Here is a 21911-nt window from a genome sequence, read left to right as displayed (position 1 = left end):
GCGCCCACACCTGTTCACAGGATGCCTTATGGAGCTAGCCATGACCATTCTACAACCACCGGAGACCTCATCAAATATCTTGCCCGCAACCACCTGGTGACTTCAGGTCTCACCACATATGATGACCAGCCAATGAACTACTGGGCCTGGAGAACATCATTCCAGAATGCTGTCGCCAATCTGGACCTGTTTGCAGCAGAAGAACTCGACCTTCTAATCAATTATCTGTGAAAAGAGTCAGCAGAACAGGTAAGAAGAATAAAAAATATATGGCTCGCCAGAGGCCGTTGAACAGGCTCTGTTCAACAAACTGGAAAACTTTCCAAACTTTCCAAAACTTTCCAAACAAAGCACAACAAAGGATCCGCAGAGGGATTTAACCGACCTGTTGTCGGAGCTACCAGCTGCCAAGGAAGATGGCTACCTCACAGGCTTGTCATACCTAGATACCTCCAGAGAAATTAAGACTATCATTGAGAAACTCCCATACAACATACAAGAAAAGTGGCTATACTTTGGGACAAGATACAAACAAGAACATTTTGTTAGCTTCCCACCTTTGTCCGTGTTGGTGGTAAACTTCATCTCCACAGAGGCAAGGGCTCGCGCAGACCCAAGCTTTAACCTCTTCATGCAAGCTCTAGCAGAGAACAAGAGCAAATGGGAGAGGCCTGCAAAGACATCTGTATATGTTCACAAGATGCAGGTCTCAGGAACTGCTAAGTCTGAGTCTAGAGAAATTAGGGAACGAATTGACCCAAATAAACATTGCCCCCTGTACAAAAAGCCCCATCCTCTGAGGAAATGCAGAGGCTTTCGTTAAAAGAGCATTGATGATCGCAAACAACTTTGAAAAAACATTACATCTGTTTTTCACTGTTGCTCCTCCACAGAATATCTGGCAAAGAACTGCACTGCTGAGATTAAAAAATATACGGAGTGTGAGAACACTGCTCATGTGACAGCACTTCACCCCTACCCACCTACCTGGAAATCTAAGTCGTCTCCTTCAACTTCAGAGGATGGCGGGGAGGACGACAAAGCAGACAACCAGGAGGTCAAGTCGACGTGCACACAAGTTTGTGGGGAAGGTCTGAGCGCTAGAGCACATGCTTGTCAGCGTGTTCCCAAACGGTTGCAGAGAGGAGTCCAAGAGAATGTACGCCTTCCTAGACAAGCAGAGTAATCGCTCCCTGGCGCTGTCAGAGTTCTTCGAGATCTTCAACATCTCCGGATGCTCCTACTCATACACACTCAAGACCTGTGTGGGATGTACAGAGACAGTGGGGAGGAGAGCCAGCAGCTACACTGTGGAGCCAGTGCACAAGAAAGTAAGCATTCCTCTGCCTACACTCCTCGAGTGTAACCATATTCCTAACGTCCGCGCTGAGATTCCTACGCCAAATGCAACCTACCATCATGCCCACCTGAAGCACATCACCGACAAGATTCCGCCTCTGGATCCCGATGCCAAGGTACTCCTCTTGCTGGGCAGAGACATCTTATGAGGGCACAAGGTCCAAGAGCAGATGAATGGCCCAGGAGATGCACCGTTTGCTCAAAGGCTTGACCTAGGATGGGTCATCATTGGTGATGTGTGTCTTGGAGGCACTCACAGACCACTCGAGGTGAGAAGTTACAAAACAGCCTTCCTAGAGAATGGTTGTGCGAGTCATCTCCAGCCATGCAACAATCAGATCAGAGTGAAAGAGGTATTTGCTCAAGCACCTTAACATCAGTATCAGCCAACACCATCCTCCACGTGTGGCTCAGTTACACTCAGTAGAGACTGCTTGGGACAAACTGTCTTCGATCGTACTCCCAATGACCACAGACTCGCTCCATCCATGGAAGATTTAGAGTTTCTGAAAATAATGGAAACTGAGTGCCACCAGGACAGCTCCAAAAGTTGGGTTGCACCTTTACCTTTTTGGTCGCCAAGACAGCGGCTGCCCAACAACAGGAAACAGGCTTGTTTGGAGTTGCCCCACCAATGCAGCCTGGACAGGAGTGCTGGTGCCTGCCCCTGTTTGGCGTGTATCACCCTAGGAAACCAGATAAGATCCGCGTGGTCTTCAACAGCAGTGCGTCATGTGAAAGAGTGTCGCTCAATGATGTTTGGCTTACTTGCCCTGACCTTAATAATAGCCTGCTAGGTGTTCTTATGAGGTTCAGGAAAGAACAGGTGGCGCTCACTGCTGACATCGAGCACATGTTCCACTGCTTTGTCGTGAAGGAGGACCACCAGGATTTTCTCCGCTTCCTGTGGAATAGGAAGAACGACCCTACCGCCGACATCGTGGACTACAGAATGTGGGTCCACCTTTTTGGGAACAGTCCCTTGCCTGCCGTTGCAGTGTACGGTTTGTGACGGGCAGCTAAAGAAGCAGAGGCCGACTATGGCAGCGACACAAGAAGCCTAACCCTAACCCGATCGCGAGTTCTATGTTGATGACGCTTTAAAGTCCTTCAGCAGCGAGGAAGAAGCCATCAGTGTCCTCAGGTGAGCGCAGAAGATGCTTGCAGCTTCCAGCCTCAGGATGCACAGAATTGCTTCAAATCGACCTGCAGTCATTGAAGCATTCCCATCCGAAGATTGCTCCAAGTACGTCAGCAGTTGAGATCTCTTCACTGATGATCTGCCCATCCAACGTAGCTTTGGATTGTTCTCGAACATGCACACAGACACCTTTATGTTTGAAATCGAAGATGACCAGAAGCCGTTCACCCACAGAGGGGTACTCTCAACTGTGAATAGTCTCTATGATCCTCTAGGGTTCCTCGCACCCATCACGGTTCACGGAAGACTGATACTCAGGGAACTCACCAAGCAGGCAGAGGATTGGGACTCAACTCTCCACAAAGACATGGAGATTGAGTGGACTAGATGGAAACAGTCACTCCAAGACCGAGAGGGGCTCCAAATACCACGCCCTTATACATCCTTCTAAAACTGCAGGCGCATTAGGAAAAGAACTCTGTGTCTTTGCAGACGCATCAGTCAAAGCAATAGCAGCCGTGGCCTACATCAAGGTGACAAGCCACCAAGAACAGACTGAGATTGACTTTGTCTTCGGGAAGGCAAAGTTGGCCCCCCATCCTGGCCTGACTATCCCAAGAGATGAGCCCTGTGCAGCTGTACTTGCTGTTGAAATTGCCTAGATGATTGTTGCAGAGATGGACACAACATTTGACAACATCACCTATTACACAGATAGCAAGGTTGTATTGGGGTACATCCACAACCAGTCAAGGACACTTTATGTCTGTGTACACAACAGGATCCAACAAATCCATCAATCATCTTGTCCTGGCCAATGGAAATACGTCCCAACGCATTTAAACCCAGCTGATATTGGGTCAAGAACTGTGACACCAGCCCCGCTTAGCAGCACAGCATGGCTCAAAGGACCAGCCTTTCTCCATGATGCATCTTTGCATTCATCCGAGCTTCAAGAGACTTTATTGACCTTATTGACCCTGACATCGCCTCTGAAGTGCGTCCCCAGGTGGCGACAATTCTCATACGTTACCAGAGATGTGGTACATCCACAACACTTTGAACACTTCTCCAATTTTAGCACTCTCCTCACAGCCATAGCACACCTCATCCACATAGCTCGCACCTTTGCCCACTCCACCCAGAATGAATGTCAGGGGTGGCACATCTGTCGTCCTACAGAGGAAGAGTTGCTGAGAGCCAAAGTGTGCATTGTGAAGAGCATCCAGAATGACTGCTATACAGAGGAACTGAAGTGCATCAACTCAGGATCCAACATCCCATCTTCCAGCAGCCTGTGGAAATTGCTACCCACAATGGACCAAGATCAACTTCTTAGGGTAGGAGGCCGGATTGGACAGTCAGGCCTTAGCATGAATGAGACTCACCCTATCATCATTCCTGGCCGGCATCATCTTGCAACCCTGCTTGTGTCTCACTATCACGGAGCAGTGAAACACCAAGGAAGACATCTGACCGAAGGTGCCATTCGAGCTGCAGGGTTCTGGTTGGTGGGAGCCAAACGTGTATCAGCAGTCTGCTCCACAGATGTATCACTTGTAGAAAGCTGAGGGGAAAGACCGAACATCAGCAGATGGCAGCCCTGCCAGAAGAACAGCTACAAGTAGCACCTCCTTTCACCTACATAGGTGTCGATGTCTTTGGACCATGAGACATCGTCTCACGCTGCACAAGAGGAGGAGTCTCCAACTCTAAGCGATGGGCTGTGATGTTTCTGTGCATGTGCTCAAGGGCAGTTTATATTGAGGTGACTGAGGCAATGAGCTCCAGCAGCTTTATCAACCCCTTGAGGAGGTTCTTTGCAGTCAGGGGCCTCGCAAAGCAGATAAGCTCTGACTGTGGAACTTACTTCATCGGCGCCTCCCAGAAGCTGGAGATGGACAAGACGAATCCAGGCTTAATCAGTGTGGAAAAGTACCTGGACACACAGAGCTGCACCTGGGTGTTCAACCCGCCCCACGCGTCTCATAGGGGTGGCGCGTGGGAGCGAATGATCGGCATTGCCCGCTGTATTTTGGATTGCATGCTGCTTGAGCAGAGGAAGTCTCACCTGACACATGAGGTTCTGAACACACTCATGGCCGAGGTATCTGCAATCATGAATGCTAGGCCACTAATTCCAGTGTCATCGGATCCGGAATCGCCTCTTATCCTCACCCCAGCAATGCTCCTGACCCTCAAGACAGGCTCTGCACCTCCTCCTTCATCAGGCAGCTCTGAGGAAACGGATCTCTTTAGAAAGGAGTGGAAGCATGTTGTTACCACAGTTAAGTGTGATTTCTTTATTTTTGTAAACATAGCAACATAGAACAGTGCATGCTGGGAAACAGGAAGTAGAATTGCCATGCGGTGATTAGCCACAGTTGTGTTTGATCACTCCCGGGGTATGTCCCAAGTCTCTTAAAATTACTGCTAACCACCTAACCTAGCCACCTTACCTAACTGTTCAGTCCCTCCCACTTAGGAAAACATGCAAGGAGTTAGGAGTGAGGAGCGAGGATTGCTGATTAAGAGACATGAGATGGCCTTACTCTGAAGCGTCACGTAAAGCGACGTCCTTTTCTAATGACGGCGGCACAGCTGGATCTGCTGCATAACAGAGCCAGCGTTTGGCGTACATCCCAAGTCACATTATATTCGCTGATCAAAGCTGTAACCCCCACCCTCTGCTATCATGACTTTGGGCACACACTTTTGCATGTATTACCATTGTTATTGAGTCATTTGCCGAAGTTTGTCGCAATTAAAGAACGGTCTGTAGCCCTGCCACTGTCACTGTGATGAGCATCATTATCATTATTATTATCATAATCATTAATATCACTATTATTAAATCCACTCGCCATCATTCAACTGCTGAGTGAATAAGACATCAGACCTGTCAGTCTACCTCAATCAATTCAATTTTATTTATAAAGCCCAATATCATAAATCACAATTTGCCTCATAGGGCTTTACAGCATACGACATCCCTCTGTCCTTAGGACCCTCACAGCTGATCAAGAAAACTCCTCAAAAAAACCCTTTTAACAGGGAAAAAACGGTAGAAACCTCAGGAAGAGCAACTGAGGAGGGATCCCTCTTCCAGGACGGACAGATGTGCAATAGATGTCGCACAGAACAGATCAACATGATAAATTAACAGTAATCCGTATGACACAATGAGACAGAAAGAGAGAGAGAGAGAGAGAGAGAGAGAGAGAGGGAGATGCAGGACAGACGATAATGACAGTAGCTTACAACAACATTAATGAAAGTAATAATATTAATTAATATTAATATTAATAATTAATATTACCTACAGGCTAATAAACATTATTCCACTCACATGACATGCAGGACAATTAATGATGGGCAAATGTGTTTGTGTGTTTGTGTGTGTGTGTGTGTGTGTGTGTGTGTGTGTGTGTGTGTGTGGTGTTATATCAACATGTGTGGTTCTGGACATGAGCAGCTGCACATTTAACAGCCACACATCACCGACAGTCCGCTGAACAACGCGACAGGTTGTGAATGAAATAAACTTAATTACAACATGACAATCTTGCAGGAAATATCATTAACGTTACTCTTTGTAGTCACGTAGGCATGTGAGTTACAGCGTTTCATTGCAAAGAATGCATGTAACGGGTAAACTTGCGCTGTTTCTCCGCCATCTCGTTCAAATGAGCCAGATGTAGGGGGTGGGTATTTATACGTATGGGCCTCAAGCTGAAAAAGACTTCCTGTTGGGAACCTAAAAGCCATTCTCTCTCCCTCTTTGCTAAGGCTACATCTGTGAGTAGATTTCATTGTGTAACACTAAGTTATCACTTATTTTGAGTTGTTAGCATGTTGAGATGGCTAAGATGTTAATTGTGTTGCTAGGCTAAGTTAGCTTTACGTTTCACTGCTGCTTGCTGTTTTGATTAGCTTGGTAGTATCTCATCATATTAGCTACACAGCTAGGCTAGCTAAGCTGTACTAATTACCCAGATACCGTGTGTTTGTTTTGTTTAACAATGTACATATTTCATTGTACTGTGTTTACAGTTTCACAAGATTCCTAGTAAACTTAATGGAAGTCAATCATCTGTGTCCTGGAGTTTTTTGGGAGTGTAAACTGAATGGAAGTATAAGCCCATGACACCATTTGCAGAGCTTGCCAGGTATGGAGGTCAACCCCAAGAGCTCAGCTGCTGTTTCTTTGCAGTGAATGTAGTCTAGTTTAAAAATGTTTCAAGTTATAATTGCATACATTGTACAGTACATTCTAACATACTATATGTATATTCATGACAGTAAAATTACTTATGCATTTCTGTCATTATTTGCATATTTATATTGTTGTGTTTTGTTGTTGGTAATCTTTATGAGCTGTCAATGAGCTATCAGGATTGAAGGAACAGAGGGTCAAAATAGCCAGAAAAGCATGCTGGCTTGCATACTGCAATTCAGACCAGATGTAGTGAAACATATTTGCATTTGCTGTACTATGTATTCGAACATACTAAATCTTTTTCTGGCACACTATATTATATAGCAGTATGGGTACTGGAAAGCATGGCATGTTTTTTCCTGTTTCAGCATTGTGCAACTTGTGGGAAATTACCCAGATTACCCAGACTTGTTGCAAATATGTGGCATGAATGTGGTGATTTATCTGGTATGCAAACACACATTCACCAAGTTTTCTCAAAAACACAAGTTGTATATCTGTGTGCTTTTGTAATGTTATTGACTTTATCTATTACATTTTCCATGGAGGCAGCTGATTAACTACATAATAAGAAAACTGATCCCATTCAGACAGATTAATAATTCACTTTTTATGTTATCATGAGTGCCTGTTCCTAACTTGTGGTTCCTGTTGCACTAACCAGGGTGTGGCCCCGTTTAATAGCTAGCACACTGACTCAACTCAATTTACAGTGTACAGTATAACAGTATTTTTATTATATTGTCTGAGAGTTTGCATCAGTGCACAATAACCCACATTTTTTCTGTGTGTAAAAACACTACTTGAAACTTAAAACATGTCATTTCATTCAAAATAGTGATAGAAAAAAAAACAAGACAAAGTAAAGTGTTTATTTTCATTCACATTCAAGTATTAAAAAAAAAACAAAAACAAGAACCTTACAGAGGTCTGTAAAATTCATTAAAATGTAAATATGAAAATATCAGAAACAAACAATAGTTTGACAAACACTACAGGACCTCTAGGAGAGAAAGCAACAGACAAGTAGAAAAGTCAAAGTAGCCAATGTGTGAAACATTGTGATTTATCTCTCTGTAAGGTAAACAAAGCACTTTGGTGAGGCACATCAGAGGCCCACAGCACAGCCTTTTGTGGTTCTGTAAACCTCTAAAATGTCAGTGTTGATCAGTATTATGACAGAACTGTAACAACAGACCAGAAACACATCACAGACAGGGAGAGATAAAAAAAAATAAAATAAAAACTAAACAAAAACAAACTGAGTCCATTTTGATCAGGCGCTTTGAGTGAGTAAAGTAGCTGAGCTGAACCATGATCAAAACATCAATTTCGATCAATAATATAGGCAGAGAACATACTATTTAAATAAACTCAAACACAACTGTTCTCCACCATCATAAATATCAGCATTTTGTTCAATGCTTCACATGTTCTACTGATCAATCAGTGCATGTGTTAAAACATTCATTCTCATTGACAAATAGTTACTTTGGTCACTGAATAAATATGAAAATTAACGGAGCTAAATCAGCAATAAGGTCTGATGAACAATCAACCTGTCTTATGAATTAGGCTCCTTTTTCTTCTTTGGTCTTTGCACACCTGGTGCCCAAGACAGCAAACACTTCTTGTAATTAAATACTTTACTCCATGTAGAGCTGAAGGAATAAATCACTTCAGTCAGACAAAAACAACTGAATTCAAGCTGTCTTTTTGGAGTGTGTGTCTGAGGTCACGCAGGCATGTGGTATACCCAAACAACATCCTGCATTTCCCCAGCAGAGCTGTACAGTACGGTACAGTGCCTTTACTGAAGTAGGAGCAGTTTCAGTAAAACATGCACTTTGTATATGTTCTTCTATGGGCGGTAGCCTTGCGAGTTGCTAATCTGACCAGTATTGGACGATACACAACTTTACTCCAACAAGGACCTCACACCATGAGTGATATTTATGAGACTACATGACTCATGAATTCTCTTTTTTACCACAACTGAACAGACAAACTATCTAAACCAAAACACTACTATGGGCAGTAGCCTTGTGCGAGCTACTCCAACCAGTTTTGGATGGTTCATCAGTTTCCAGCAACAAGGAACTAACACCATAAGTGGTACTCACAGACCTACATGTTTTCAGAGGAGTGAAAATATCCACCCCTCATTAACACTTACAGACATAATGACCATTGTCAAGGGCCTTTTCCTTGATGATCTCAGCGGTGCGCCTATGATTCAGATCAAGTAAGGCCTTCAGCAGGTCATTTAGACTGGCTTCTCTGCCCCTTTTCTCCATCCAAACCTTCAGCAACTCATGGATCTTGTCATCATATGGAAGGCTCTCTCTGCTTTTGATCTCATTGTCATTGATCCCGAGGTGACGGAAGAATCTCTTGTGAAGGTCGTAGTCTATTTCTTCGAAATACGGAAGGCAGCTCCTGAGAGACTCTTCACCTGCAAACAAAGAAAGAGCTTCATTCAAGCACCCTGACCTTGCTCAGGTATGGTGTCACCATTGTAGTAATGGCAACAGTGACTTAAGGAGGAGCGTTATATTTGAGAGAAGGAATGAAAAGAAAAATACTTTACCATTCACAGGAACAAGTGTGGGAAATTGCTCATCTTCCTAAATGACAAAAGAGAGAATCAATGATTAACATCCGACCAAGTGTGTTGAAACTCTTCATGAGTCATAAATTATAACACCTGGTGAATACAACTCATCTCTTATTCAGTTACTTGGCATGTTCAAAATGCCATGCTCCCTTGCTTGAACTGAAAATTGTTTGCACAAAGAAAACAAAGAAGTATTTCAGGTTTGAAATGAAAGGAATGCCGACCGATAAGAAGATCTCTCTTTATGTTAATCTTTAACAGGTGTAATAAGGAACATGTGACTCATCCAATTCTAATATCAATACAACTTTGAACAGCAATTACAGGAGCAACTGTGTCACAACACTTAAATCATCAGTGGCTCACTGGGGTTAATCAACATCTATAACCACTGGGAACAATGATCTTCATTTAAATGTATTTTTAGTATTCACAACTTCCAGGAATCTGAAACATGACAGGGTGAAAAGAGACAAGTTGACAAGTTGTCTGAGACACTTGTGCAGTATTCATCACAACACCACAGCATATTTACCACAGTAAATATGCAACTGAACTGCAGCTGAACAGACAGTGAACAGTCAATACTAGTTTTAAATGAAAGGGTTGGTCAGAGGAGCTGAGTGTAGCTTGTTAAGCCCAAATTTAGAATGACAGTGATGGAGTGGAGGAGCACAGTCAGACCCGTGTGACCAAAGAGCTGTGAGTGTCTGTCGTTAAGACAGCAAAGCATTATAAAATAAACAAGTAGTAAGCAGATGAAAAAGGAAGAAAGCAAAGAAGGAAGCAAGGATGGAAGCAGGGGTGGAAATGAGCTGTTGCTCTCACCCTATTGGGCTGCCTGAGGACCACGGGGCTGGCTTGGGGAGGGGGAGGTGCAGGGAAGGCAGAGCAGGGTGGGCCAGTTAGACTGTGCTGGGAGTTACTGGCTGAGCTGCTGAGGCTTTCACACAGCACTTTGCGCTCATCCTCTGTACCGGCGGAGGATAAGGCTCTCACCAGTTGCCTGGATGGGATCAGATTCATGCGGCTCGGCCTGCGGGTTTCCCCGTTGCTGCTTTCCTCAGCGGGACAGGTGTCACTGTGATGCTGGAGAGGATGATGAACTTGTTTAAAATGACATCCAATATGTCCTTTAGAAGAATGAGTCATTCTAAAACACCTTTATTTTTCTCAGTCTACTGTACATTAGGTATGGGCTGCTGCATTCATCCTTATTCTTTGATTGAAATCTATCCATAAAATCTGAGCAAACTTTAGTCTTTGATCAGCTTATTGTTCTGCTCTGCATTCGTTTTAATCCATCCTATAGTACATGCAGAATTATTCCTCACCTGTCCAGCTTTTAGCCCGTCAGGATTTCTCTGAGAGCCTGAGGAAAGTACGAGAAGAGAGGTTAAAGTCCACAAGCAGCTATTTAAAGGGACATGTGTGAGTTGAATTATTCTTGTTGGGTAAACTGATACTAAATAACAAAGGGCTGAAAACTACTGCTGCTGTCTTTGTGTTGAACATGTTTTTTTACGTAGGCCTGCCTGATATTTACGTTTTTTCCTACTGCACCCTATTCCAACATCGTCAGCAGGAAGTGGTACTGCAGCACATAATTTGCTGCACCACCTGTGCGATCATCATCTCAAACAATCGTCATACCTGCTCTGAGAGTCCAGTTCAGCAGGTTTCTGTGCCCTTACTGATACAAAAACATGCAGCATGTTGGCACTGTTGTGTGGAGCACAGCCAATGTGTGTCAGAAACACAAAGCCTGCAGTGACATCACTGTTCATCACCCTCACTCTAAACCATTAAGTACACTACTTGTTTCTGTGTAATTTGGACTGTAGATCAAGGAAAACAAGCCTTTTTGGTTCCACCTGATATTTTATAGACTAAAAAGACTACAAACTAAAAGATCAATCAGGAAAATAATCGACAGAGTAATAGCTAGTGAAAATAGTCACTGTAGTTGTAGCCCTAGAACTACTAACTCTGCCTTATGCAATTTAGTTTTGTTGAACAACATTTATTAATGGTGGTGGACTTGTACATCCCGGTGTCTTTAGATTCAATATTTGACAAGAATAACATCAGATTTAAAGACCAAGCCCTATGATGACACTCCATTTCCTGCTATACAGGAATGTGACTTTTAGCCTGTAGCAAGACAAACAATTCTACGGTGCATCAAATGTTGGTTGTCAGAAATGAAAATGTGTTGTGTCATACTGCGTGCCATAATTTCCATTGCCAGGTCTTAATTTCCTGACTGCACCTGTTGATGTAATTATTGTTCCACTGAGTATATGCTGATTGTGACAGGGCAGATATTCAACTACAGCCTGTTCTTGAAGATCTTATAATGAATAATTTTCCCTCATTCTTATTTTATTATTTCATAGATACTAATTATTTGCATTTCTTCCCAGCCAGTGTGTAGTATTTGTACATTTTAAAAAGGTACAACATTATGTAATTATTGCAATTACATTTCTTACGTAATTTGTATAATTTGTTTACCTTTTCTGAGACTGGAATAACTTATTTGCTGCATTTGTTATTGATCATTTCATTTTATACAAGTAATGGTGCTTTTATTTATGTCTCAGCTCAAGTCTCGCTGGGCTGCTCTGATATATGTAAATTCTCCTACAGACTGAGATTTTAGCAATTTAATAGTGCAGGGATTGTAGTAACTAGAAATTGATTTTTACCTACCTGTTGCTCTACGTCTCCTTACGAATATAAAGACCATTATCCCGATAACCAGCACAACACCAACAATAACCACACATACCAAAGTTACAGAGGTCCCTGCTAATAAAAAAAAGCACAATGGAAAACCGTCAGCACCATATTATGGTATAATAATAATTTCATACTTTGTTTCTCTCTGGTTTTACAGCTTGACAGATATGTGAATCATAGTACGTATTTTTGGACTGAATATTAGACCTTTTATGTCTGGTGTCTTTATGTTTGTTGAGCTTTTCAGTGAGTGGTGTACCTGAGGTTGAGTCAGAGATGGGCTGGATTTTTTTGCACTCTGTGTTGGCAGTGGGGGTGCAGTTCCTCACTACCACTTCATCCGTTCCACACCTAGTTCAGGCAAAAAGATAAATTGAAAGCATGAAGAAATTAAACTGAGCGAGGCCTTTTAGGAGCAGTCTTCAACTGAGAAATGTGCAACATAAAAAGGATTTTTTTTTTCAATCACTCATTTTGAATGAACTGAGCATCAGGTGTGTTCTCTGTCTGGTTGGCAAAGACTCACCTTGAACACCTCTTGCACACCTCACATGCATCATCAGGGTCACAAAATCTCCCCAATTTGCACTGACATTCAGTATCTTGAGTGTGAGTACATGGCCTTACAATTTCCTGATCTGAGAAAGCAACATGAAAAAGTCAGAGTTTATGCTCGGAGCACTTTGAAAAGGTTGAATATTGATTTTTCTTCTGCACTCATTCCAATCGATAGTGTAAAGCCATCAAGCAGAATTACCTGAGTGACACTGTGTGCACTTGAAACAGTGCTTCAGTCCATTGTCGTGCTCAGTGTATGTCCCATCGTCACACTCCTCACACTGCCCCCTCCGTCCTGCTCTGTCACAGGGCGATATCAGACGTGTACCTAACACACACAGAAAATAATCCAAAAATCTTGTTATAAACTGACTTCACTGACCCTTGAACTGAACCTGTCACTCTATCTTAATATCAACCAGTCACAATCAGGCTCTGGTGATGGATGTAAGATTCGAGCTGGGGACAGAACTTCAGTATCAGAGGACATAATCAAGTGTGGCTCCATGTGTCTTACCAGCTGGGCAGTTTAAACAGCAGATGTTGCCCTGTTGGTACTCCAGGTTCTCTCTGCAGGGGACGTCCCACTGTGTCCTGCTGCCTCCCACGTCTCGGCTGGACCGTGGAAATGCCCCCATGGGTTTGAGGGGCCACATCAATAAGAAATAAACCTTCGGAGGAAAACGATGATGGCAGTCAACAGGTTATAAACTAATAATGTAATTATTGTTTGCTCCCTTTTTGTTTTACAATCAGTTTTAATGACCATTTGTAGAGCTGAAATGATTAATTGGTTGACAGAAAATTAATGAGTAGGTGTTTTTTTGTTTTTAATTAATTGGCTCCAGCTCTAAAACCTGAATACTGTTTTTTTGTTTGTTTGTTTGTTTGTTTTTTTTTGGACTGTATCCTTTTGTATTTTGGACTGTTGGCGAGAAAACACAAGACATTTCAATATGTCAGCTTCTGCTAAAAAAGGGGAAATTTCTCTATCTAATAAATATTAATGAAATCTGACATTTTATAGATCAAACAAATTGACAAAAAATGGGACAGTCTCCTGTTTCACCTGCAACTAATGATTATTTTCATTGTCAATTAATCTGTAGATTATTTTCTCAATTAATCGATTAGTTATTTGGTCTATAAAATGTCAGGAAAAAAAAGGTTAAAAAATCCGGGTCAGTATTTTCCAAAGCCCAAGATGACGTCCTCAAATATCTAGTTTTGTCCAAGACCCAAAGATATATAGGTAATTGTCAAAGAGGAGTAAAGAACCCCCAAATATTCACCTTTAAGAAGCTGCAATCACATTTTGACTTTTTTCCGTAAAAAAAAAAAAAAATGCAAACACAATGATCAAATGTGTTGATGATTAATTAAATTGTTGACAACTAATCGATTAAGCTCTTGAAGCTCTATTGTAAACTAATCTCTCTGGGCAGTTGGTTGCAACAAACAACACTTTAGAGTCACCTTGGACTCTGGAAGATTGTGATGGCTTGTGAATCACCGTTGTACCGCTTATTTACCTAATCAGTCAATTAACTGAATAATAATTATCAGATTCATGAAAAATAAATCATTTTTAGCAGCAGCCCTAACCATTTGTTTCTGTTTGCTTTTGGTGACTTCACTTTGTTCATTTTCCAAAAAGATGCTATGCTTTTCTTTTTACATGAATAAATAAATAATTACCATAGTATTTGATTTAGTAAAACTTTAGGAACATAATCGCTGAAATGTGAAAGCATTCACTATTTAAAATCATTTGGATTTTACATATTATGGTAGTATGCATTCATTACTTAGTTTTCCCCCCTCATTACTGTGTTTGAGTATCTGATAGTCTCCTCCTTTGATGGCAGTCTGGAGTCCTTTGTAAATACATCAGTTCCGCTCACAGGAAATGACTTGTTTACCAAGGAATAGTTATCAAAAGTTTGAATACTGCAAACATACAGAAAAAAATGAGTCATTTTCCTCTCCTGCTTGTTTCATAGAGATATGATTAAGATGACGCAACACTTCATAAGACCGTGCCCAACCAATGGAATGCACTCCTGATCAGGCCACAAGCTAATACACAAGATTAGAGGTGGGCAGGTGGATATGATGGGAGCAGGGGATTTCCTTCAGACAGGCTCAAACTCCATCTTCTGAGCATGAAAACAGCCTAATGAACATAGTGCTTCGAAAATCAGCTAAGTTGACTGAATGGCATCTAAAACCTGCAGGTTTAACCAAAAGTGACACAAACACAGTGTGTCCAAACAGTCAACACCTGGCCAGGTGGAGAGAATAACCAAATAAGGCAATCAAACATATTTCAGATTGCTGTCCACACCCATTATCTCCCACTAATATCCATGCTGCCCTACTTTGCCAGAGATCACATGCCGGGGCAGGGCATCTTCCTAGCAAGCACAAACACATGCGCACCCACGCCAAAAACACACACACACACACACACACACACACCTACTTTGATGTGTCTTATGATAAAAGTAGTAAAAAAAAAACAAAACAAAACAAAACAAAAAACATCTTATATACCACAGAATAAGCCTGTCAGACTTAATCTTCCATTGAGGGAAAAATCATACAAACCTCAACTGAAAACTAATATAATAATCTTGTTCAACAACGCACAAATATATAAGAAATGTCAACCACAATATAAAGGCATCCTCTTAATATTTTCGAGTCACGCTTCAAATCGGCAAGCGTATAATCCCCACAACGATATTTTACTTTGATGAAATTAAACTTTCTGCGGTGGTTTACTCTCGCTTCCGCCAGCAGACTGTGTAGAGGGATAAGTGCGTGAGTACCACGCAGGTCAGATATAAAAGCTAAAATATTAGGCGAGTTAAGATATTTGTCGGATTACAACCACGCCGAATTGAAGAAAGATTACTAAAATGTTAATAAAATCCATTTGAATCGGCAATTAGGAAATATACGTGCGGTAATTTGCAAGAGCATGTCAAAATGACACATTTTTATATGGAGATTGGCAACGCACTAGCATGTTGTGGGTTTTGTTGGTATTGTTATTGATATTATTTTAGTTTTACTTTTTCAATTGTTAGTTACTAATTTATCCCCACCAATTGAACATAGGAACTTGAGAGCAGCCCACGGTCGTGTTTGAGGGGAAAAGCTTGAATGAATGAGTTTAAGCCCTTAGGGAATTTCACACCATGGGCTCAGACTGGCTGGGAATGACTCTGACATACCAATGTGACATTCTGCAAAGAGGCTCGAGTGTAGACACAAAGTGGTAAACAGAAAAATGTCCGTTCCCAATTTCATTTGCCAAATGACAAACGAACTGATAAACTTGAGAGTTTCATCGGGACATGTCCATACTTGTCACTTCGACAGTCCATATTCAGCCAATACGACAGAAACTGATCTCCGATAAAAGACTTCTGAGACACTTGTGAAAGTTAACGAATGATGAAAGCTCCTAAACGCTCTTGGATAATGACTCAACCATGTCTTAAGTGTTGACAACTTTCAGGAAATGCCATAGTATGAGCGAAACAGAGGTGACTCAATTAAAGACAGAGCTGGCAGCTGGGCCCAGAACAAAACTAACTAACTTTTGCTCGGTGTTCCGTTTAAAAGACTTACCAAACATTGTAGCCACTCGGTCATGCTTTTGAAGAAATGTCAACATCCACAAACTTAATTTGAGTCATTCCAAAACTTTATGCGGCAAAATAATTTGACAGGCGTCGCGTGTGCTTTCGTCTCGAAGTTTCCCGCAGGTGTGAGGACTCTGAGGTAATTACAATGACGTATATCGGCTGGGCGGGGCCACCATCCAGCCCACAGACACACAGGCAGACAGACAGACAGGCAGATAAATAGAAAGACAGAAGTCGACTTCATTCATCGATGGGAAACACAAAGGAAAACATAGGACACTCATGGAAGAAGTTTTCAGATTCTTTACTTTTACAAGAAAAAGTCCTGCATCCAAAAGCCTGCTACTTAGGGACTGTTGGTTACTTGTAAGGGGGGAGACGGTGGTGCAAAAATAATGTTTTAAGCACTGGGGAGGGACTTAAGTTTTTTATTTTGGTTTAGGGGAGGGGCATACAACTTTAAATGCCCATATTTTGTAATAATTTTACCATATGCCGTCCAAGAAGGCGCCATCATTTATCACCATTTAACATAGCAAGAAATTATTGTTGGATTTTCAAATTTCTAACGGTTCTTGAACACATTATGTGGGATGAATGCTTCTGTCAAAAAATAAATAAATAAATAACTGACCTGAATAATAATGATATTTCATTGAAATCACCGTATTCTTTGTCTAATTTAAAATTTGGCCAAAAATAAACCAATAACATGCATGCACAATGACTGGAAAACCCAGTCTGTCTTCAGCTCTAGGATTTTGTCTTCAACAGTTAACTTTCAAACATTAACGGGTAATTTAAAAAAAAAAATCTAACAACTAATGTATGATGGAGGGAGGGTCATGCATTTTCCCCAAGTCATTTAGGGAAGCTCAAGGAAAAACATTTGTGGCTTCGGGGAGGGTCCAAAAATCCAAAGACATCACACCCCAGCCACCCGTCTCCCTCTGACAAGTAGAGAACAATCTCTTAAGTAAAAATGTTAGCCTAAAGTGAAAGCACATATAGAAGAATGCCCCCTGTGAGTAGTATACAGCGTATATACAGCCCATTCTTTTACATTATTTTGCATTCTTTTTTTCTCCACTTTGCTTTTTGTGTGAAACATTGGACACTTTTACGTTTGTGACCCTCAATCAGTTATTAAAGTGAAACCATCTAAAAGGTCAGAAGGAAATTTCTGTCTGGTGGAACTCTAAACAACTCAGACATCTGAAACATGACAAGGTGTTTTTTTTTTTAAATTTTCACAAGCCAAGAAAGTTAAAAACAGGGGCTTACTCAAGTATTAAGAGGCTGTGGTGTGCTTATATTGTAAGCTACCAGGGTATCTTGTAAAGCTAGACTACATAAGGTATCCATCGGTACCAACCATGTCAGGTTACCTCCTCAGAAAAGGGCCTAAAACAGGCTCCAAATTTAGGCTACATTTTTGTGAGGGAACAACTGGCATGTCCATTTTAAATGGGTCCCTAAAACCCCTATGATCAAGATATCTGAAAAAAAAATTGGTTCTATAGGTCCCCACCAGTCTCCCTGAAACTTAAGAGGGGTTGTTCCGCATTAAAGCTGTATATTTGCCTTTTAAGGGAAAGGCCTGTACGAAGAACAACTGATCAAAACACATGCAGATATAACACACTAAAATCCACACATACTCCCCCTGACCTTGTCACATGTCAACGTTTCTTCATTGACTTTCCGCATCCAGATGTGCCCTGTGTGCATTGGTGTTGACATTCTGGGATGCCATGTCAATTTCAGCCTAAAATTGTTGTTGTACCGATGTTGTTTTTTTCCTTCACCAACAAACGCACATGGTTATGTTTTGCCAACACATACACGAAAATAACCGGGTTTGGCTTTACAGTCTTACAGAAAGTAAACACTGGCATCCTGGGTGATAGTTGGTGGTTGTTCAGCCCTTCCGCCACCCCTCCCGCCTGCCCCACTCTGACTTCTACCACCTTAACTTTTGTTGTTGTCTTTTCCCCTGATGTTGCTGGGTGCCATTAAACAACAACAGGGACGGATGGCTTTTATTCGTCGGTGTCTGACATCAGTAGTCACTGCCCAAGTGCTGGATCTTGTCGACTTTGGAGTGAGACTGGGTTGCTAAAACAAGATTGCTGTGGAACACAAAATGTTAACTTTATCAATTAGTAATATTAACTATACAATAAGACACCAAAGTATATCAGTATGCAATTCCTTAACTCTAACACTGATATCGAGTTTGCCCATATACTAGAAAAGCATATAAATCATACTGAATTCCTGAAATTCCTTCAAATTTTAGTTTTGGTGTCCCACCCCAAGAAAATGATGAAGAATTTCTTGGGGCACCACTCACTGAAAACCACTGGTTTATTCTAACAATGCATTCAATTGCATAAAATTGTCATAGTTTTTTCATAGAATAATAAGTAGAAGTTTATAGTAACATGTAAACACCCTAGTAAAGTACAAGTACCCCAGTATTGTACTTGAGCGCAGTACTTGAGTAAATGTAGCTGCTGAGTTATTTTCCACCACTGGCAAAAACCTAAAAGCAATGGTGGAGAAAGTACTGAGATCCTTTACTGAAGTGAAAGCAGCAGCATCACAGTGTGAAAACACTCTGTTATAGGTAAAAGTATTGCATTCCACTTGAGTTTAAGTGCAGAGGTATTATCAGAAAAAATTAAAGAATCAAAAGTGTTTATTGTGTAAAAACACCCTATTTAATTTGCAGTTACAAAATATGTAAATGAAACCCTCTCCTGCTGCTACATATGGCATGTCACCTTGGGTACGTAAAAATACAAGTGCTTTCAGGCTGAATGTGGATGGCATCACTAGTGCTGCTGTAGTGCAAAGTGAATAACAGCTCCAAGTGGCTCCTTTCTGCTGTCAGGCTCTGCAGGATAATGGGGAAAACATAGTATTGTACAAAGCCTCTCGTAACAAACTGCATGAGGTCTGCCATCATCACAGTTTTTAGCAAACCTCATTCTCCTGTGTGTGCCAGTTTAACAGTATCTAATGAGCAGTTGTCTGCAGCGCACAGATATGCAGCCAAACAGGAAGGGGTGTGTTCAACTGAACTGGGATGTGGAATATGTGTTGATGCCAGCTGGAGAAGACATGGTGGGAGGAAATTAAAGCTTGATCCTCAGTTTCAGTCTGTTGGCTGTGACCGTAAGTTGAAGCGAAAGCCGCAGACCTGATGGGTCAGTCCTGGACTCAAAGATTGGACTGATGGATGACTAATGTTGTCATGTGCTGCTGAGCAGATTGACAAATAGAGTCTGCAGTCACTCTATGAGCCTGCAGAGCACCGAAGCTCATCAACGCCTTATTCCTAATTTTACAAAACACCACATTTGTTTTTCTACAATCATTTAGTTTCAGACTCATGGAGTGTGCTGCATGTGGACAAATTTCTGCCCCGTTTCCCCCTGCACACTGCTGGAACTTGTGTTTTTGATGATAAGGCCAGGGAGGAGGCTGAAACCTCTGAGCCACTTTTTCCAAGATAAGACATGAATATTGCATTCAGACGGACTGTACTGCTTTCTGCTCATCTGTTGCCTCCAGGTCAAGATCAATTCCAATGATATGGAAAATATATATTTTTTTCTTCTCTCACAGGGTTTTCTGTGTATATTGAGAGGAAGGTTACATTGTGTAGGGTTAAGGGAACATTTCTGACACTGCAGGAGGAAATAGTTAAGGCTGAGCACATTTATTCAGATTACTCTTATTTTCTTCTAAGAAATTGTATAAAGTTTTTCAAATGGGGAGAGAAAACTTGCACTGCAGTGCAAGAGGCATCACGCCACATGCAAGTTCATTAAAAGGGCACGTTTGAAACCAAAAGCAGTCTTATGAGGTGTTAAGACAGACAGGAAACAAGCTTATGAGTGTGGTGTGCGTAGTGCAGTATCAAAGTTATGTACACGGTCATACTGAATAGAGGTTAACCACCTCTTAGATGACATGTGATGTTTGTGTGCATTACAGTGATGATCTGATGGAGGCAAGAAAGAGACTTGGCTTTTAGGAAAGAAAACAAAATACTCTCAGAGGTTAACTGGTGACTCTAAAATGCCTGTAGGTGTGAATGTCACCATGGATGATTGTCTGTTCTGTGAGTCAGCCCTGTGACAGTCTGGCGATCGGTCCAGGGTGTACCCCGCTTCTTCCCTAATGTCAGCTGGGAAAGGCTCCAGCCCCCCCTGCAACCCCGTACCAGGATAATAATGATTGCATTTTTCACACAGAGGTCATTCATTAAGAGAATTAATCGTTTAATGCAATGATACTTCAGGCCCTTTTGCACTGTCTGTTCAGGGAGGGAACATCTCGCTTGACAGACTGGCCTCTCCCTAAAGCTGCCACTGAAGGTGGCACCGAAAAGGTGTCAGGACGCGCTAACGTTTTGACGATGTATTATGTGAGTGACCCACTGTGGGAAATTTTAAGAATAGTTGTTAGCAGCTAACTCAAAGAGGAAGGACAGTGGTGGTAAATGTCCACAAATTGGGAAAACAATGAGGTCCAGAAGCTTCTTACCCTCTGAGCAGTAGACAAGATCAGCTGCCATATAACAGGGACGGTAAATGATTGTGATTGCCATGTTTTGCTATTGTTATTGTTTATAAAGCATTGCAGACACCTATGTTATATGTCACACTAGAGGCCGATGCTGTCGTGTTACATGTCACATCCATCAAGCCTCTTTTTGTTTATGATTACCAGTGAAATCAATGTAGTTTTTTTGCCTTAATTTTTTTCTCAAGATAATAGAGCTCACACAACATTCCTAGTTAATACAACAGCTTGATGACGCACCACAAAGTTGTAGCAGGAAGGTGGCACTCAGAGACGTAGCACCAAATTCTGGGCTCTATGCATATGCAGTCTCTGTGGGCCCCTAGCCATTTCTCTCTTGATCCATGTCTCTCTTATGCAACTTTTTTGCAAAGACAGTTTGCTTTCTTTCCCTTTCATTTCTTTCTTTCTTTTTTGGAATCTTGATTTCCCTTTCTTGGGGAAAAAACATGACAGCATTTTTGGTGCTCCAGCAGCATAAGCAGTCACTAACTTGGACTAATCCTAATCCAGGATTGGAGTGAACCATTTTACACATTTAAGGGACCACAGAGAGCTTCAACTGTTTTATTTCATACAGAATTTGGCCATTCAGTGGATTAATTCAGCCAATTTTACCCAGGTAACGGCTAATTACTAAGAAATGAAAAACTACAAACTGCACACTAGCTGTGATGTCAGAAAATCCTGCTCATATGTAGGCTATACATTAAACTGAGATTTAGAGGGGAACGATACCCATATTCAGCATTCATATGTTATCCCTATGGTCTAAGACAGTCCAAAACCATTAGTAAACATGAACAACTCTGTCCCAAATCCAAAACCTAGAGAGCTAAAACCCAAAATTGTGATGTAATTGAGTTTAAAGTCTGCAACCGCTCCACAGACAATGAATTTGAAAGATAAAAGATGTTCCAGATGACACTGAAAGCAACCAGGGGAATATTCTGAGTATATGGGTACATTTTCTGTTTCATAACTGGGAACAGAACAATAGAATAAAGCTTATTT

At 41.6% G+C, this 21911-nt stretch overlaps 1 protein-coding gene across 3 annotated transcripts; it reads right to left on the bottom strand.

Annotated features, from left to right (window-relative positions):
• Positions 1–7577: 7577 nt before the first annotated feature.
• hdr (hematopoietic death receptor) lies at positions 7578–16428 on the bottom strand. 3 transcript variants are annotated; one of them, XM_049579240.1, is made up of 10 exons: positions 16282–16428; positions 13157–13310; positions 12839–12967; positions 12608–12719; positions 12341–12432; positions 12052–12150; positions 10671–10708; positions 10165–10425; positions 9310–9346; positions 7578–9174 (listed from the first exon to the last, which is right to left on the bottom strand). In XM_049579240.1, the coding sequence occupies exons 1-10, from the start codon at positions 16303–16305 to the stop codon at positions 8885–8887; spliced, it is 1236 nt and encodes a 411-aa protein (XP_049435197.1). In that variant the 5' UTR covers positions 16306–16428; the 3' UTR covers positions 7578–8884. The 3 variants fall into 3 exon arrangements, with proteins under 3 accessions (XP_049435197.1, XP_049435200.1, XP_049435199.1); XM_049579243.1 differs by having other exon boundaries at positions 10336–10425; XM_049579242.1 differs by having other exon boundaries at positions 12052–12147.
• Positions 16429–21911: the final 5483 nt, after the last annotated feature.

The sequence above is a fragment of the Epinephelus fuscoguttatus genome, linkage group LG6 (assembly GCF_011397635.1).
Source record: "Epinephelus fuscoguttatus linkage group LG6, E.fuscoguttatus.final_Chr_v1".
NCBI lineage: Eukaryota > Metazoa > Chordata > Actinopteri > Perciformes > Serranidae > Epinephelus > Epinephelus fuscoguttatus.
The sequence above is the reverse complement of the archived record's forward strand: the minus strand, read 5'-3'. Positions and strand labels throughout refer to the sequence as shown.

Coding starts and splice junctions, on each gene's coding strand:
- hdr (XM_049579240.1), bottom strand. CDS start 16,305: ATGACCGAGTGGCTACAATGTTTG. Junction 12,151..12,340: donor CATCTCTGACTCAACCTCAG/GTACACCACTCA, acceptor TTTTTTTATTAG/CAGGGACCTCTGTAACTTTG. Junction 10,426..10,670: donor ACGGGCTAAAAGCTGGACAG/GTGAGGAATAAT, acceptor CATCCTCTCCAG/CATCACAGTGACACCTGTCC.